Source organism: Scyliorhinus torazame, chromosome 3, assembly GCF_047496885.1.
Source record: "Scyliorhinus torazame isolate Kashiwa2021f chromosome 3, sScyTor2.1, whole genome shotgun sequence".
Classification (NCBI taxonomy): Eukaryota; Metazoa; Chordata; class Chondrichthyes; order Carcharhiniformes; family Scyliorhinidae; genus Scyliorhinus; species Scyliorhinus torazame.
Window position 1 is genome coordinate 341,842,976 of NC_092709.1, and position 19,755 is coordinate 341,862,730.

Genomic DNA, 19,755 nt, shown 5'->3' on the forward strand with positions numbered 1-19,755 from the left:
CTTCCAAAATGCATTACCTCACATTTGTCCGGATTAAACTCCATCTGTCATCTCTCCGCCCAAGTCTCCAAACAATCTAAATCCTGCTGTATCCTCTGACAGTCCTCATTGCTATCCGCAATTCCACTAACCTTTGTGTCGTCTGAAAACTTACTAATCAGACCAGTTACATTTTCCTCCAAATCATTTATATATACTACAAACAGCAAAGGTCCCAGCACTGATCCCTGCGGAACACCACTGGTCACAGCCCTCCAATTAGAAAAGCATCCTTCCATTGCTACTCTCTGCCTTCTATGACCTAGCCAGTTCTGTATCCACCTTGTCAGCTCACCCCTGATCCCATGTGACTTCACCTTTTGTACTAGTCTACCATGAGGGACCTTGTCAAAGGCCTTACTGAAGTCCATATAGACAACATCCACTGCCCTACCTGCATCAATCATCTTTGTGGCCTCCTCGAAAAACTCTATCAAGTTAGTGAGACACGACATCCCCTTCACGAAACCATGCTGCCTCTCACTAATACGTCCATTTGCTTCCAAATGGGAGTAGATCCTGTCTCGAAGAATTCTCTCCAGTAATTTCCCTACCACTGACGTAAGGCTCACCGGCCTGTAGTTCCCTGGATTATCCTTGCTACCCTTCTTAAATAGAGGAACAACATTGGCTATTCTCCAGTCCTCTGGGACATCACCTGAAGACAGTGAGGATCCAAAGATTTCTGTCAAGGCCTCAGCAATTTCTTCTCTAGCCTCCTTCAGTATTCTGGGGTAGATCCCATCAGGCCCTGAGGACTTATCTACCTTAATATTTTTCAAGACGCCCAACACCTCGTCTTTTTGGATCTCAATGTGACCCAGGCTATCTACACACCCTTCTCCAGACTCACCATCTACCAATTCCTTCTCTTTGGTGAATACTGATGCAAAGTATTCATTTAGTCCCTCGCCCATTTCCTCTGGCTCCACACATAGATTCCCTTGCCTATCCTTCAGTGGGCCAACCCTTGGGATTTTCCTTAACCCTATTTGCCAATTACTTTTCGTGACCCCTTCTAGCCCTCCTGACTCCTTGCTTAAGTTCCTTCCTACTTTCCTTATATTCCACACAGGCTTCGTCGGTTCCCAGCCTTTTAGCCCTGACAAATGCCTCCTTTTTCTTTTTGACGAGGCCTACAATATCTCTCGTTATCCAAGGTTCCCGAAAATTGCCGTATTTATCCTGCTTCCTCACAGGAACATGCCGGTCCTGAATTCCTTTCAACTGACACTTGAAAGCCTCCCACATGTCAGATGTTGATTTGCCCTCAAACATCTGCCCCCAATCTAGGTTCTTCAGTTCCCGCCTAATATTGTTATAATTAGCCTTCCCCAATTTAGCACATTCACCCTAGGACCACTCTTTTCCTTGTCCACCAGCACTTTAAAACTTACTGAATTGTGGTCACTGTTCCCGAAATGCTCCCCTACTGAAACTTCTACCACCTGGCTGGGCTCATTCCCCAATACCAGGTCCCCTTCCCTAGTTGGACTGTCTACATATTGTTTTAAGAAGCCCTCCTGGATGCTGCTTACAAACTCTGCCCCGTCTAAGCCCCTGGCACTAAGTGAGTCCCAGTCAATATTGGGGAAGTTGAAGTCTCCCATCATCACAACCCTGTTGTTTTTACTCTTTTCCAAAATCTGTCTACCTATCTGCTCCTCCATCTCCCGCTGGCTGTTGGGAGGCCTGTAGTAAACCTCCAACATTGTGACTGCACCCTTCTTATTCCTGATCTCTACCCATATAGCCTCACTGCCCTCTGAGGTGTCCTCCCGTAGTACAGCTGTGATATCCTCCCTAACCAGTAGCGCAACTCCGCCACCCCTTTTACATCCCCCTCTATCCCGCCTGAAACATCTAAATCCTGGAACGTTTAGCTGCCAATCCTGCCCTTCCCTCAACCAGGTCTCTGTAATGGCAACAACATCATAGTTCCAAGTACTAATCCAAGCTTGAAGTTCATCTGCCTTACCCGTAATACTTCTTGCATTAAAACATATGCACTTCAGGCCACCAGACCTGCTGTGTTCAGTAACTTCTCCCTGTCTGCTCTGCCTCAGAGCCACACTGTCCCTATTCCCTAGTTCTCCCTCAATGCTCTCACCTTCTGACCTATTGCTCCCGTGCCCACCCCCCTGCCATACTAGTTTACTAGACACTAGCAAACCTCGCGGCCAGGATATTTATGCCTCTCCAGTTTAGATGCAACCGTCCTTCTTATATAGGTCACACCTGCCCCGGAAGAGCTTCCAGTGGTCCCGATAACGGAAACACTCCCTCCTACACCAGCTGTTTAGCCACGTGTTTAGCTGCTCTATTTTCCTATTTCTAGCCTCACTGGCACGTGGCACAGGGAGTAATCCCGAGATTACAACCCTCGAGGTCCTGTCTTTTAACTTTCTGCCTAGCTCCCTGAACTCCTGCTGCAGGACCTCATGCCCCTTCCTGCCTATGTCGTTAGTACCAATATGTACAATGAGCTCTGCCTGTTTGCCCGCCCCCTTCAGGATGCCTTCTACCCGTTCGGAGACATCCTGGACCCTGGCACCAGGGAGGCAACATACCATCCTGGAGTCTCTTTCATGTCCACAGAAGCGCCTATCTGTGCCCCTGACTATAGAGTCCCCTATTACTATTGCACTTCTGCGCTTTGACCCTCCCTTCTGAACATCAGAGCCAGCCGTGGTGCCACTGCTCTGGCTGCTGCTGTTTTCCCCTGATAGGCTATCCCCCCCCCCCCCCCGACAGTATCCAAAGGGGTATACCTGTTCGAGAGGGGGACAACCACAGGGGATTCCTGCACTGACTGCCTGCCCTTTCTGGTGGTCACCCATTTCTCTGCCTGCACCTTGGGTGTGACCACATTTATATAACTACTATCTATGACGCTTTCTGCCATCTGCGTGCTCCTAAGTGCACCCAATTGCTGCTCCAACCGAACCATGCGGTCTGTGAGGAGCTCCAGTTGGGTGCACTTTCTGCAGATGAAGCCATCCGTGTATCTAACCCTGTGCTGTACCTGCCCTGGGAGTGAATGATGGGGACAGTGAGAGGGAGCTTTACTCTGCACCTAACTCCGTGCTGTGCCTGTCCTGGGAGTGTTTGATGGGGACAGTGTAGAGGGAACTTTACTCTGTATCTACCCCTGTGCTGTATCTGTCCTAGGAGTGTTTGATGGGGACAGTGTAGAGGGAGCTTTACTCTGTATCTAACCCTGCTGTATCTGTCCTAGGAGTGTTTGATGGGGACAGTGTAGAGGGAGTTTTACTCTGTATCTACCCCTGTGCTGTATCTGTCCTAGGAGTGTTTGATGGGGACAGTGTAGAGGGAGCTTTACTCTGTATCTAACCCTGCTGTATCTGTCCTAGGAGTGTTTGATGGGGACAGTGTAGAGGGAGTTATACTCTGCATCTACCCCTGTGCTGAATCTGTCCTATGAGTGTTTGATGGGGACAGTGTAGAGGGAGTTTTACTCTGTATCTAACCCAATCAGAATTTTAAAAAGGTTGTCGATGACAGCTTCAGGATCATTACTGATGATTGATTAATTCTAATTTGAGAACAATACAATTAGGGTTGAGAGATCAGTTCTATTTTCAGAACTAGGCCACAGCTCTAATCAACTCTCCTTCGCTGCCACAAGGTTTAACAATGAAGAAGGAAAGTTTGCAAATAAATGACACAAGGCAACCTTTCGGCAGTAGTTCTCCATTCTGGCAGAACTGGCAGAATCAAATTTCCATGGCTGATTTTATTTTTGTTCTTCTGCTATAATTGCTGCGTAATGGGCCACCAATCAGTCCTCAGCCCCAAGGGTTTGAATTCCTCATCAATTTTTACAGGTCTGGCGGTGGGGTCTGGTAGGAAATGGTCTGGCCTTTTGGTTATATATTTGTCTGATAGTTCCACACTGACCCTAAACCGCTAGTGAAATCGGTCATTTAGTAGTACATGACTTGAAACTTGCTGAAAAAAGACATGTTGTTGAAGTTTTTCATCTTGCACTCATCAGAACAAAGGCAAGAATGTCAAATTTCATACAATTGAAACAATTTATACTACAGGAGAAAGGGGTGCTGTTTGGTTGGCAAGTCAATTCTGATTGGCTGACGTGTTGCCATGGAGAAAGCAATGGGGAACTCTAGGCTGTGTCTTTCATTTGCATTTGTAATCTGACTGAAAAGGCAGTGGAAGCTGAGTCTTTGATTAGTTTTAAGGAAGAGGTGAATAGATTCTTGTTAAGTAAGGCAGTGGTAGGTTTTCGAGAGTAGGCAAAATGCAGATTTGTGGTTACTATCAGATCCGCCATAATCTTAGTAAATGACAAATCAGGTCCGAAGGGCTGATTGGCCTACTCCTACTTCCTTGTTTGTATCTTCCGGGTAATACAAATTGGCGCAATGCTTGAACATATTGCTTCTGTTTGCCGAGAATGGGTCACTGTGTATGAATGTATCTCACTTCTGCGATGAATGTAGGAAATTTCTATATAGATTGTATTGTAAATATCTGTTGCAGTAATGTTATTAAAAGCCTGAGTTAAGGTATATATATCTGTTGCAGTAATTTAAAAAAAATCTTGGTTTAACATACAGGCAGGTGGCATAGCAGCGAAAGATGCAATTAAGATGTCATAAAAGTGAGATAATCATTCATTCCAACCATGTACTTGTTTACAAAGAGATGCCAATTGGAGTTAAGATTATTGGAGATTCCCTGGACAGTGGATAATTTGAGACATTGTGTTTAGACTTAGGTAAGCAGGTCGTGGGCCCTGAATGGGATAAAGATGATGTAATTAGAGGGACCAGGTCTGTCTGGAGTTTTGACGTTTGATGTAGGATTGGCAGTCTGCTCGGATTTTTAAGTTGAGCAACAGTTTTGTCAAATGTTGTCAGGTTGAGCAGGAGCCTGACAAAGACCAAAGTATTTGCAGGCTGTTCCTGAAAGGGTCTCTCAATTGTACAAAGAACAAAAGAACAAAGAACAAAGAAATGTACAGCACAGGAACAGGCCCTTCGGCCCTCCAAGCCCGTGCCGACCATACTGCCCGACTAAACTACAATCTTCTACACTTCCTGGGTCCGTATCCTTCTATTCCCATCCTATTCATATATTTGTCAAGATGCCCCTTAAATGTCCCTATCGTCCCTGCCTCCACTACCTCCTCCGGTAGTGAGTTCCAGGCACCCACTACCCTCTGCGTAAAAAACTTGCCTCGTACATCTACTCTAAACTTTGCCCCTCTCACCTTAAACCTATGCCCCCTAGTAATTGACCCCTCTACTCTGGGGAAAAGCCTCTGACTATCCACTCTGTCTATGCCCCTCATAATTTTGTATACCTCTATCAGGTCGCCCCTCAACCTCCTTCGTTCCAGTGAGAACAAACCGAGTTTATTCAATCGCTCCTCATAGCTTATGCCCTCCATACCAGGCAACATTCTGGTAAATCTCTTCTGCACCCTCTCTAAAGCCTCCACATCCTTCTGGTAGTGTGGCGACCAGAATTGAACACTATACTCCAAGTGTGGCCTAACTAAGGTTCTAACTATACTCCAAGTGTGGCCTAACTAAGGTTCTAACTATACTCCAAGTGTGGCCTAACTAAGGTTCTAGTAATAGTACATCTAGTAATAGTACATAATAGTACATCAAGTATCCCTGTGTTTGTCTACTTTATTTACAAGTGGCTTTTGACATATAATGGGCTTTGCTTAATTGGAGGTGGAGAAGGTATAAGTTAGTAGTTGAAATGTTTCCTTTTATTTTAAGACTTGTTGAACTGTAATGCTATTTTCTGTGATGTTCATGTGATTAATCCTGTGTTAATGATAAAGTTTGTTTTAATATTCAAAATCCCTATTTGTCAGTGGACTCACTCCTGGGGCGAAGGATCCTTTCCTTATAGTTTTACAAATTGAAAAATTATTGGCGTTTCTCATTCGGTTTCCGAATATAAATTGGGGTCTGGTCCAGTCCGGTACTGTAACACTTCTAGAAAATTAGATACATCTTCAGCTCCAATTAATTTTCTTTTTTTTTTATATAAATATTTTATTGAAAATTTTTGGTCAACCAACACAGTACATTGTGCATCCTTTACACAACATTATAACAATACAGATAATAATGACCTTTTTTATACAAACAAAAAAAAACAACAAGTAGATAAATATTAAATAACAAAAATAAAAACTAGCCCTAATTGGCAACTGCCTTGTCTCAGGCCACCCCCCCCCCACCCCCCCCCCCCCATCCCTCCCCCCCCCCCGCCCCCCCCTCCAAGTCCTGGGCTGCTGCTGCTGCCTTCTTTTTTTTCCCCCATCTATCTTTCCGCAAGATATTCGACGAACGGTTGCCACCGCCTGGTGAACCCTTGAGCCGACCCCCTTAGGACGAACTTAATCCGCTCTAACTTTATGAACCCAGCCATATCATTTATCCAGGTCTCCACCCCCGGGGGCTTGGCTTCTTTCCACATTAGCAATATCCTGCGCCGGGCTACTAGGGACGCAAAAGCCAAAACATCGGCCTCTCTCGCCTCCTGCACTCCCAGCTCTTGTGCAACCCCAAATATAGCCAACCCCCAGCTTGGTTCGACCCGGACTCCTACTACTTTTGAAAGCGCCTTTGTCACCCCCACCCAAAACCCCTGTAGTGTCGGGCATGCCCAAAACATATGGGTATGATTCGCTGGGCTTCTCGAGCACCTCGCACACCTATCCTCCACCCCAGAAAATTTACTGAGCCGTGTTCCAGTCATATGTGCCCTGTGTAATACCTTAAACTGAATCAGGCTTAGCCTGGCGCACGAGGACGACGAGTTTACCCTGTTTAGGGCATCTGCCCACAGCCCCTCCTCGATCTCCTCCCCTAGCTCTTCTTCCCATTTCCCTTTTGGTTCGTCCACCATAGTCTCCCCTTCTTCCCTCATTTCCCTATATATATCCGACACCTTACCATCCCCCACCCATTTCTTTGAGATGACTCTGTCCTGCACCTCTTGTGTCGGGAGCTGCGGGAATTCCCTCACCTGTTGCCTCGCAAAAGCCCTCAATTGCATGTACCTGAATGCATTCCCTTGGGGCAACCCATATTTCTCGGTCAGCGCTCCCAGACTCGCGAACTTCCCATCCACAAATAGATCTTTCAGTTGCGTTATTCCTGCTCTTTGCCACATTCCATATCCCCCATCCATTCCCCCCGGGGCAAACCTATGGTTGTTTCTTATCGGGGACCCCCCCAATGCTCCGGTCTTTCCCTTATGTCGTCTCCACTGTCCCCAAATCTTCAGTGTAGCTACCACCACCGGACTTGTGGTGTAGTTCCTCGGTGAGAACGGCAATGGGGCTGTCACCATAGCCTGCAGGCTGGTCCCCCTACAGGACGCTCTCTCTAATCTCTTCCACGCCGCTCCTTCCTCCTCTCCCATCCACTTACTCACCATTGAAATATTAGCGGCCCAATAATACTCACTTAGGCTCGGTAGTGCCAGCCCCCCCTATCCCTACTACGCTGTAAGAATCCCTTCCTCACTCTCGGAGTCTTCCCGGCCCAAACAAAACCCATGATACTCTTTTCTATCCTTTTAAAAAAAGCCTTCGTGATCACCACCGGGAGGCACTGAAACACAAAGAGGAATCTCGGGAGGACCACCATCTTAACCGCCTGCACCTTCCCTGCCATTGACAGTGCTACCATATCCCATCTCTTGAAATCTTCCTCCATCTGTTCCACCAACCGCGTTAAATTTAGCCTGTGCAATGTGCCCCAATTCTTAGCTATCTGGATCCCCAGGTAACGAAAGTCTCTTGTTACCTTCCTCAACGGTAGGTCTTCTATTTCTCTACTCTGCTCCCCTGGATGCACCACAAACAGCTCACTCTTCCCCATGTTCAATTTATACCCTGAAAAATCCCCAAACTCCCCAAGTATCCGCATTATTTCTGGCATCCCCTCCGCCGGATCCGCCACATATAGTAGCAGATCATCCGCATACAAAGATACCCGGTGTTCTTCTCCTCCCCTAAGTATTCCCCTCCATCTCTTGGAACCTCTCAGCGCTATCGCCAGGGGCTCAATCGCCAGTGCAAACAGTAATGGGGACAGAGGACATCCCTGCCTTGTCCCTCTGTGGAGCCGAAAATATGCCGATCCCCGTCCATTCGTGACCACACTCGCCACTGGGGCCCTATACAACAGCTGCACCCATCTAACATACCCCTCTCCAAAACCAAATCTCCTCAACACCTCCCACAGATAATCCCATTCCACTCTATCAAATGCTTTCTCGGCATCCATCGCCACTACTATCTCCGTTTCACCCTCTGGTGGGGCCATCATCATTACCCCTAACAGCCTCCGTATATTCGTGTTCAGCTGTCTCCCCTTCACAAACCCAGTTTGGTCCTCATGAACCACCCCCGGGACACATTCCTCTATTCTCATTGCCATTACCTTGGCCAGGACCTTGGCATCCACATTTAGGAGGGAAATTGGTCTATAGGACCCGCATTGTAGCGGATCCTTTTCCTTCTTTAAGAGAAGCGATATCGTTGCTTCAGACATAGTCGGGGGCAGTTGTCCCCTTTCCTTTGCATCGTTAAAGGTCCTCGTCAGTAGCGGGGCGAGCAAGTCCAAATATTTTCTGTAAAATTCAACTGGGAATCCGTCCGGTCCCTGGGCCTTTCCCGTCTGCCTGTTCCTAATTCCTTTCACCACTTCTTCTACCGTGATCTGTGCTCCCAGTCCCACCCTTTCCTGCTCTTCCACCTTGGGAATTTCCAGCCGATCCAAAAAATCCATCATTCTCTCCCTCCCATCCGGGGCTTGAGCTTCATACAATTTTTTATAAAATGTCTTGAACACTTCATTCACTCTCTCCGCTCCCCGCTCCGTCTCTCCTTCCTCGTCCCTCACTCCCCCTATTTCCCTCGCTGCTCCCCTTTTCCTCAACTGGCGTGCCAGCAATCTGCTCGCCTTCTCTCCATATTCATACTGTACACCCTGCGCCTTCCTCCATTGTGCCTCTGCAGTGCCTGTAGTCAGCAAGTCAAATTCCACATGTAACCTTTGCCTTTCCCTGTACAGTCCCTCCTCCGGTACTTCCGCATATTGTCTGTCCACCCTCAAAAGTTCTTGCAGCAACCGCTCCTGTTCCTTACTCTCCTGCTTCCCTTTATGTGCCCTTATTGATATCAGTTCCCCCCTAACCACCGCCTTCAACGCCTCCCAGACCACTCCCACCTGAACCTCCCCATTGTCATTGAGTTCCAAGTACTTTTCAATACATCCCCTCACCCTTAGGCACACACCCTCATCCGCCATTAGTCCCATGTCCATTCTCCAGGGTGGGCGCCCTCCTGTTTCCTCCCCTATCTCCAAGTCTACCCAGTGTGGGGCATGATCCGAAATGGCTATAGCCGTATATTCCGTTCCCCTCACCCTCGGGATCAATGCCCTACCCAACACAAAAAAGTCTATGCGCGAATAGACTTTATGGACATAGGAGAAAAACGAGAACTCCTTACTCCTAGGTCTACTGAATCTCCACGGGTCCACACCTCCCATCTGCTCCATAAAATCCTTAAGCACCTTGGCTGCTGCCGGCCTCCTACCAGTCCTGGACTTCGACCTATCCAGCCTTGGTTCCAACACCGTGTTAAAGTCTCCCCCCATTATCAGCTTTCCCGTCTCTAGGTCCGGGATGCGTCCTAGCATTCGCCTCATAAAGTTGGCATCATCCCAGTTCGGGGCATACACGTTTACCAAAACCACCATCTCTCCCTGTAATTTGCCACTCACCATCACGTATCTGCCCCCGTTATCCGCCACTATAGTCTTTGCCTCGAACATTACCCGCTTCCCCACTAATATAGCCACCCCCCTGTTTTTCGCATCCAGCCCCGAATGGAACACCTGCCCCACCCATCCTTTGCGCAGCCTAACCTGGTCTATCAGTTTCAGGTGCGTTTCCTGTAACATAACCACATCTGCTTTAAGTTTCTTAAGGTGTGCGAGTACTCGTGCCCTCTTTATCGGCCCGTTGAGCCCTCTCACGTTCCACGTGATCAGCCGAGTTGGGGGGCTTCCCACCCCCCCCCCCCTTGCCGGTTAGCCATCATCTTTTTCCAGCTTCTCACCCAGTTCCCACGCAGCTGTATCTCCCCCCGGCGGTGCCCCCCCGCCCATCCTCTCCCGTACCCACTCCCCCCTTTCCCCAGCAGCAGCAACCCAGTAATCCCCCCCTCCCACCCCCCCCCGCTAGACCCCCCGCTAGCGTAATTACTCCCCCCATGTTGCTCCCAGAAGTCAGCAAACTCTGGCTGACCTCGGCTTCCCCCCGTGACCACGGCTCACATCTTGCGACGCCCCCTCCTTCCTGCTTCTCTATTCCCGCCATAATTATCATAGCGCGGGAACCAAGCCCGCACCTCTCCCTCGGCCCCGCCTCCCATGGCCAACGCCCCATCTCCTCTCCCTCCCCACCTCCCCCCATCACCACCTGTGGGAGAAAGAAAAGTTACCTTACCGCAGGATTAGAACATAAAACCCCTCTTCGCCCCCCCCCCCCCATTCGCCCCACCACTTTGTCCAAACGTTCTTTTTCATAATCCACTCATTCCAATTTTTCTTCTACAATAAAAGTCCACGCTTCATCCGCCGTCTCAAAGTAGTGGTGCCTCCCTTGATATGTGACCCACAGTCTTGCCGGTTGCAGCATTCCAAATTTTATCTTCCTTTTGTGAAGTACCGCCTTGGCCCGATTAAAGCTCGCCCTCCGTCTCGCCACCTCCGCACTCCAGTCTTGATAAACACGGATCACCGCGTTTTCCCATTTACTGCACCGAGTTATCTTCGCCCATCTAAGGACCATTTCTCTATCCTTAAAACGGAGGAATCTCACCACTATGGCTCTGGGAGTTTCTCCTGCTCTCGATCCTCGCACCATAACTCGGTATGCTCCCTCCACCTCCAACGGACCCGTCGGGGCCTCCGCTCCCATTAATGAGTGCAGCATCGTGCTCACATATGCCCCGACGTCCGCCCCCTCCACACCTTCAGGAAGGCCAAGAATCCTCAAGTTGTTCCTCCTTGCGTTGTTTTCCAGTGCCTCCAACCTCTCCACACATCGTTTCTGGTGTGCCTCCTGTATCTCCGACTTCACCACCAGGCCCTGTATATCGTTCTCATTCTCGGCTGCTTTCGCCTTCACGACCCGAAGCTCCTGCTCCTGGGTCTTTTGTTCCTCTTTCAGCCCTTCGATCGCCTGTAGTATCGGGGCCAACAACTCTTTCTTCATTTCCTTTTTTATCTCCTCCACGCAGCATTTCAAGAACTCTTGTTGTTCAGGGCCCCATATGAAACTGCCACCTTCCGACGCCATCTTGGTTTCTGCTTGCCTTCCTTGCCGTTGTTCCAAAGGATCCGCTGCAATCCGGCCACTTTCCTCTCCTTTTTCCATCCGTGTCCAGGGGGAACACCCTTCTGGTTTACCGCACGGTGTTTTTAGCCGTTAAAATTGCCGTTGGGGCTCCTATCAAGAGCCCAAAAGTCCGTTCCACCGGGAGCTGCCGAAACGTGCGACTTAGCTGGTCATCGCCGCACCCGGAAGTCCGCTCCAATTAATTTTCTGAAATAAATTCAGATGCTGAGGCCTGTTCACCGATCCTTTGAAATTTTGCATTCTTGCACTTATCCAGATTAGTGCAAGATGAAAACGATCGGCAACTTGTCTCTTTTTCCAGCAATCGAAAGGAATCCGGAAAATCATCAAGGTGGCATATTAAGACAGGACCAAAATGTATCTTCTGGGACCCAGTGTCAGTGATTCCTGTTGGAATCCTTCATGGCTCCTCTCCCCACAAAGCAACTACAGCAATAACTACTTGCATTGATGTAGTATTTCTAATATGTTAAAACATCCTTAAGTGTTCCACCGGAATTATTATCAATCAAAACCGATGCTAACCACAGGCCCAAAGGGACAGAGAGAGGGGGGGAGAGAGGCTAAGGGGGGGAGGGGGAGCGATGAGGGGGACCAAGGAGGGAGAGAGAGAGAAAGGTTGAGGGACAGATGGGTCTGGGAGAGAATTCCTGAGCCGAAGGCTCCAGCAGCTGAAGACACAGCCGTCAGTTAATCGGGGATGGGATCAGAATTGGGAAGAGTGCAGAAATCTCAGAGCTGGAGGAGATCGCTGAGAGGAGCGAGATCCTGATGTGTGGAAACAGGATTGAGAATTTTTCAATTGAGGCGATTACCAACTGGAAACCAATGTAGATCAGTGAGCACAGGGGTGATAGATGAAACTAGACTTTGTGTGAGTTACTAGAATATGGGGCAGCAGAGATTTAGACAAGCTGAAGTGACGTTTATAAAGAGTACAAGGTGAGAGGTCGACCACTGAGTCGAGAGGGAACAAAGCTACCAGTTAATGATATAACAACAGTACATCTCACTTCAGGTAGGAGGGAAAATTCCTCTCTGATCTCATCAAAGCACTCAGGAAACTAGGCCAGTCTGCAAAAAGAAGCTGCTGTTGCCAAAAATAACTCTTCCAAATCAAGTTGCCTACCTCATCTATTGAAGAGATAACCGACAGCATCCTTTCCCCTACAAATTGAGTTGGTAAAACATCTGCCTCTGTGATCGACAGTTAATGCTGTCCCAAAACTCCCCATCAGAACCGGCCAGTGAAAACGAGGCCCTGTCTGCCTCATCAGGCGAATGTTGACGATCCTGTGGCACTCTTTCAAGAGTTCTTGCAATGTCCTGGTCAACATTCACCCCTCAAAAGTCATCCCCAAAAGATGCCCAGCTAAACCTGTCATTTATCTGTCAGCCTTGGCTCAGTTGGCAGCTCTCTGGCCTCTGAGTCATAAGGTTCTGGGTTCAAGTCCCACCCCATGGCACGAGCCAAAAATCCAGGCTGACACACCAGTGCGGTACCGAAGGAAGTGCTGCACTGTCGGAAGTGATGTCTTTCAGGTGAGATGTTAAACCGAGGGTCCATCTGCCTGCTCCAGTGGACATAAAAGACCGCGTGACGCTATTTAGAAGAAGAGGAGGGGAGGTCGCCCTGGTGTCCTGGCAAATGCCTCTCCCTCAATTGAAGTCACACAAAATAGATTACCTGGCCAGTATGGCATTACTGTTTGTGGGGGTTTGCAGTGCTCAAACTGGCTGCTCTGTATCCCACACAGTGCTTCAAAAGCACTTTGTGAGGCAGGTATTGGGTGGGGAATGAAGCTATTTTAGTGCAAGTCTTCCTCTCGTCTCGCACTTTGTGGATCTTACTGTGCACGAGGTGCGAGACATATCTGGCAACATTTCAAAGCAATTCACTGTTTGGGGAGAGCTTTGACTCACCACAGTTGAATAAGTGCTAAAGTACTCGTTCCTTTAACACCCTCCAGTTTAACAAATGAGAACCATTTTCCTTTAAATTCCTGTGGCTGGGGTTCAGCCCAAAGGATTGAGTGGATCAACAAAGCAGCGAACCAAACCCATTTGCCAGGATCAGCTTCTTTCCTCTGGACCAATTGGGTCACACCAAAAGGATACTGCAATTGGAGAACAAGAGATTTTAGGTAAAATGGCTTCTGCTGAAACCTCTCCCCAGGGTTTGGTCAGGGATGAACGCACGCCCATCTCCCAAATCCTTGGGAGTGCTAATGTCAACCGTCTACATTTTGTCTACATTACCACTTGAACAGCACCATCCTCTGTTCCATCGACCATGGCCTGCCATAGAAACCTAGGAAAAGAACATACACATACAGGAACCCGTCAGTAATTCGACTACGAGCCACATTTCCCAGTGACAGCAGGGGTTAACAGGCAGTCCAACAGTTACAGCGCTGGACAACCCACTCTCTTCCCGCCACTGAAACTTGTGAAACTGAATTCAATCAATCTGCATTGAAGGGGAGGCTGGATAAACACTTAGGAAAGATAGGCATGGCAGGGATGTGCTGGTAGGGCTGCGTGGGGTAAGGTGGGTGGAGACAAACTGATCCACTGAAATGGGGCAGTGTTTCCCGTTTATTATTTAACATAGAATTACACAGGATCTATGGAGCAGAAACAGGCCATTCAGGGCACCACGGTGCGCAGTGGTTAGCACTGCTGCCTCACGGTGCCGAGGTCCCAGGCTCGATCCCGGCTCTGGGTCACTGACCGTGTGGAGTTTGCACATTCTCCTCGTGTTTGCGTGGGTTTCGCCCTCACAGCCCAAAGATGTGGTGGATTGGTCACGCTAAATTGCCCCGTAATTGGAAAAAAAAATGAATTGGGTACTCTAAATTTTTTTTATAAACAGGCCATTCGGCCCAACCAGCCTATGCTGGCGTTTATGCTCCACTCGGGCCTCCTCCTGTCGTTCCTCATCTCAATTTATCTTCTCCCTCATAAGCTTGTCCAGCTTCCCCTTAAATACAGCGATACTATTCAACCACTCTCTCTTGTAATAAGTTCCACATTCCCCCCACTCCCTGGCTGAAGAAGCTTCTCCTGAATTCCCTATTCGATTTCTTGGTGACCGTTTTAAATCGGCGGTCTCGAGTCCTGCTGTTCCCCACAAGCAGCCACTCATCAAAACCGTTTATCATTTTAAAGATCTCTGGTGGGTCACCCTTCAGCCGCCTTTTTCAAAAGAAATGCGCCCCGGCCTGTCAATTCTTTCCTGATCGGTGCACCCTCACATTTCCGGTTTCACTCTGGTGAAGCTTGGCTGCCCCCACCCCAGAGCCTCGATAGCCTTTTTATAAAACGGCGACCATTAGCGCCTGCCATTCCTCAAAGTGTGGTCTAAAGTCCAGGGACAGCAAAACTTCCCTACTTTTCAATTCTGTCCCATGCAGAACTAAAGCCGAATGCTTGAGATGGTGGTGGTGGTCACAGTTCACCCAGGGAGTCCGGGTTGCCGTGGCAACGCACACATTTCCGTGCACGGTGTAGTCTGGAGCTACAGACAGTGACAATAGAAGCTCCAAAGTTCACAGGGCTGAGCAGCAATCGACCTCCTGCCTGCCATCGGTGTGTGTTGGAAGAATTAAGAGGGTTATACTCAACCTGTTTAGCCACATTGTAAGGTCACCTTCTCCTGAGTGGGGCTCGAAACCAGAGCTTCTAATTCAGAGAAAGGGGCCCCACCCATTCCCCCTGCAGGCAGGGAGACCAGCGCATCTAAATTATTTATTATTTTTAATAATCTTCATAATCTTTACTGTCACAAGTCGGCTTACATTAACACCGCAATGAAGTTACTGCGAAAATCCCCTAGTCGCCACATTCTGGCGCCTGTTCGGGTACACGGAGGGAGAATTCAGAATGTCCAATTCACCTAATAAGCACGTCTTTCGGGACTTGTGGGAGGAAACCGGAGCCGCCGGACATGGGGAGAATGTGCAGACTCCGCACAGACAGTGACGCAAGCCGGGAGTCGAACCTGGGACCCAGGCGCTGTGAAGCAACAGTGCTAACCACTGTTCATGGCATGTGGGCATTTCTGCCCATCCCTATTTGCCCTTGAACTGAATGGCTTACTCAGCCTGAGGCCAAATCACTGAGTGTCCTGAAGACAGAGATAGATAGGTTCTTGATTAATAAGGGGATCAGGGGTTATGGGGAGAAGGCAGGAGAATGGGGGTGAGAAAAACATCAGCCATGATTGAATGGCGGAGCAGACCCGATGGGCCGAGTGGCCTAACTCTGCTCCTGTCTCTTATGGTCTCATGGTTAGTCAATCTGTCGTATTTGTTTCTTCGAAGGATACTGTCTGCCCCTTCCAACGCTGTGAAAATGAAGGACCCATCAAGTGGGATCCTCGTTCACCCATTTGCCAAATGGCCTGCTGCCAGTCGCATAGCAACAGCGTCACCCTGACTACAATGCCAAGAACAGGCCATCCTTTTATAGTCCCATCAAATCCTTCCCCTCCCCCGCCCGGTCAGGTTGCCAACTTTGGGTTGGAGGCATTTCTGGAGGTTTTCTCACATGACCTCCCTCAAACCTCACTATCAGGCCTGCCCCATCTCTGATATTTTTGTAACTCTTCAGCGTTCAAAGAAGGCACACAAAATAATCATTTTCTGTTTGGTGTTAAGATTTTTCTCCTCGGGATTTGTTTGCAGCTGGTGTCCAGGGGGTTAATGCTGAGGAAATGACAGGCCGCACTCGGCCTAATTTAAAAAAGGGCTGCACTCGCAGTCCAGTGTTTGCTGCTTTTCAATTTGCTCGTTGACTAATATCTCAATGCAGCTGTCAGCTTGGTACAGCGTGGCGAGGGCAAATAGCTGCAGATACTCGTGAGAGGGAGAGAGAGAGGAGAGAGAGCTGCGAACTGTCACTGACCTTCCACAACCCCGCAGATAAAAGGCAACATCTTCTCCATCCGTCTCCTGGCACCTCAGTTTCCCAATAAGCAACGTTTTTTATTGCAGGAAGGGAAGTGGAGAGAGAGGGGGAGGGAAAGGCAGAAGGTGGGAAAGAAGTAAGGGATAGAGAGGAAGGGAGAGGGAGAAAGGGAGGGAGAGGGGGAGGGAGAGAAAGGGAGGGGGGGAGAGAGGAGGGCTGGAACAGAGGGAGGGAGGGGGAGGGAATAGTAGAGAGGGGGAGGAAATGGCAGGGAGAGGGAGTGAGGTACCCTCAATAATGATGCTTAGAGATTAAACTGTAAAGAAGGCTTTATTAGGCTAATAACTATGCTACAGATTTGGATGAGAGCTGACTGCTATACAGACCATGAGGCAGGCCTTTATGTATGGCTCCCAGATGGGCGGAGCCAGAGGCAGAGACCCCAGGGTTCCAAGCCTGGTCTTAAAGGGGACATCACCTTACATGATGATAAGGCAGTAACCGTTCATCACATTCACCCCCTGTTTAAAAAGGAGTCCGGCGGGGGTGAAGTGCCATCATAGGTCCATCCGTCTCGGCGGCCGGATCGTCCTCCTCGATCTCCTCAGTTCGGGCGGTGGTGCGGCGGGCACGGACGTCCCAGTTGAGGGCACATCCGGGAGCACAGCGGTCGGAGCTTCGGTCCGGGTCGGGGCAGAGGAACTAGGCAGGGCTGGGGGTAGCGGAGCCGGCGCCGGCGGGGTGTGTAAGGGGGGGGGCGCACGGTAGGAGCTCGCCAACAGGTGGTAGGGCCGGAAGGGGGTGTGTTTTAGGGGGCGACGGGTCCTGCAGGGGAGCGGCGCGGGAAGGGGCGTCTGTGGTGGAGGATCCAGCGGGCGCCAGATCCCGGAGGGAAACCGTATCTTGCCTGCCGTCGGAGTACTCCACGTAGGCGTAACTGGGGTTGGCGTGGAGCAGTCGGACCTTTTCAACTAGGGGGTCCGTTTTATGGCTCCTCGCGTGCCTCCGGAGAAGAACAGGTCCCGGAGCCGTCAGCCAAGGTGGAAGCGAGACCCCGGAGGTAGACTTCCTGGGGAAGAGAAACAATCGCTCATGAGGGGTCTCATTTGTGGCCGTGCAGAGGAGTGACCTAATGGAGTGTAGGGCATCGGGTAGGACCTCCTGCCAGCGGGTGGTTGGGAGATTTCTCGACCGCAGGGCCAGAAGGACAGCCTTCCACACGGTCGCGTTCTCCCTCTCCACCTGCCCGTTTCCCCGTGGGTTATAGCTGGTCGTTCTGTTCGAGGCGATGCCTTGCTGAGCAGATACTGACGCAGTTCATCGCTCATGAACGATGTACCCCGGTCGCTGTGGATATAAGCAGGGAAACCGAACAGGGTGAAGATGCTGTGCAGTGCCTTAATCACCGTGGCTGAGGTCATGTCGGTGCAGGGAATGGCGAATGGGAAACGGGAGAACTCATCGATCACGGTGAGGAAATAGGCATAACGGTTGGTGGACGGGAGAGGCCCCTTGAAGTCCACGCTCAGTCGCTCAAAGGGGCCCGAGGCCTTCACGAGCCGAACCTTGTCTGGCCGATAGAAGTGCGGTTTGCACTCCGCACAGACCTGGCAGGCCCTGACCATGGCCTTGACCTCCTTGGTTGAGTAAGGTAGGTTGCGGGACTTGATGAAATGGACGAGCCGGGTAACCCCCGGGTGGCAGAGGTCATTGTGGATGGCTTGCAGGCGGTCCTCCTGCGCGTTGGCGCATGTGCCGCGGGACAGGGCATCTGGGGGCTCGTTGAGCTCCCCTGGACGATACTTGATATCGTACGAGTAGGTGGAGAGTTCGATCCTCCACCTCAAAATTTTATCGTTTTTTATTTTGCCCCGTTGCGTGTTATCGAACATATAGGCGACCGACCGTTGGTGACGAGGGTAAACCTCCTACCGGCGAGGTAGTGTCTCCAGCACCGCACAGCCTCCACAATGGCTTGTGCCTCCTTTTCGACTGCAGAGTGTCGAATCTCGGAGGCGGTGAGGGTTCGGGAGAAGAACGCTACTGGTCTGCCTCCTTGATTGAGGGTAGCAGCCAGGGCGATGTCTGATGCATCGCTCTCTACCTGGAAAGGGATGGTTTCGTCCACCGCGTGCATGGCGGCCTTGATGATGTCGGCCTTGATGCGGTTGAAGGCTAATTGAGCCTCAGCCAAGAGGGGAAAAGTGGTGGTCTTTAGGAGTGGGCGGGCTTTGTCCGCATTCTTGGGGACCCACTGGGCGTAATAGGAGAAAAGCCCCAAGCACCGTTTGAGGGCCTTGAGGCTGCGGGGGAGAGGGAGTTCCTTAAGGGGGCGCATGCGGTCGGGGTCGGGACCTAGGACCCCGTCTTCCACGACATAGCCGAGGATGGCCAGCCGGGTGGTGTGGAAAACGCATTTGCGCTCGTTATAGGTAAGGTTAAGGGCTCGGGCGGTCTGGAGGAACTTTTTGAGGTTAGCGTCATGGTCCTGCTGATCATGGCCGCAGATGGTGACATTGTCCAAGTACGGGTATGTAGCCCGCAAACCGTACTGGTCCACCATTTGGTCCATCGCCCTTTGAAAGACGGAGACCCCATTTGTGACACCAAAGGGGACCCTGAGGAAGTGGAAGAGCCGGCCGGCTGCTTCGAAGGCAGTATAGAGGCGGTCTTTTGGTCGGATGGGGAGCTGGTGGTAGGCAGATTTGAGGTCGACCGTGGAAAAGACTCGGTATTGGGCGATCCGATTTACCATTTCCGCGATGCGAGGAAGGGGGTACGCATCAAGCTGCGTGAATCGGTTTATGGTCTGGCTATAATCCACGACCATCCGTTTCTTATCCCCGGACCGGACTACCACCACTTGCGCTCTCCAAGGGCTGTTGCTAGCCTCGATGACCCCCTCTCCCAGTAAACGCTGGACCTCTGACTTGATAAAAGCCATATCTTGGGCACTGTAGCGCCGGCTCCTGGTGGCGACGGGCTTACAGTCGGGAGTGAGTTTGCAAATAGCGAGGGGGGTGCGACTTTCAGTGTCGCAAGGCAGCACACCGTGAGGGGGGGCAAGGGTCCGCCGAACTTCAGTGTCAGGCTTCGGTGGCTGCACTGGAAATCCAGTCCGAGCAGCAGGGGGGCACAGAGGTGAGGGAGGATATAAAATTTGAAATGGGTGTATTTGGCACTCTGGATCGAGAGATCCGCAATACAGTACCCCGTGATTTGTACCGAGTGGGACCCAGATGCGAGGGCTATGGTTTGGGATGTGGGATGGGTGCGTAGGGAGCAGCGCCTTACCGTTTCAGGGTGGATAAAGCTCTCCGTGCTCCCGGAGTCGAAGAGGCATGCAGTGTC

The 19,755-nt window shown here is 50.3% G+C and overlaps 1 protein-coding gene across 3 annotated transcripts in view; it reads right to left on the reverse strand.

Annotated features, from left to right (window-relative positions):
* Positions 1–16,816, reverse strand: part of LOC140409317 (protein O-GlcNAcase) — a 145,577-nt gene extending 128,761 nt beyond the window's left edge. For all 3 annotated transcript variants that reach the window (XM_072497714.1, XM_072497717.1, XM_072497716.1), the window contains exons 1-2: positions 16,402–16,816; positions 13,753–13,804 (exon numbers count right to left, since the gene is read on the reverse strand). In XM_072497714.1, coding sequence (XP_072353815.1) covers positions 13,753–13,804; positions 16,402–16,441 — 92 coding nt within the window. In that variant the 5' untranslated portion in view covers positions 16,442–16,816. The remainder of the gene's footprint in view (positions 1–13,752; positions 13,805–16,401) is intronic.
* Positions 16,817–19,755: the final 2,939 nt, after the last annotated feature.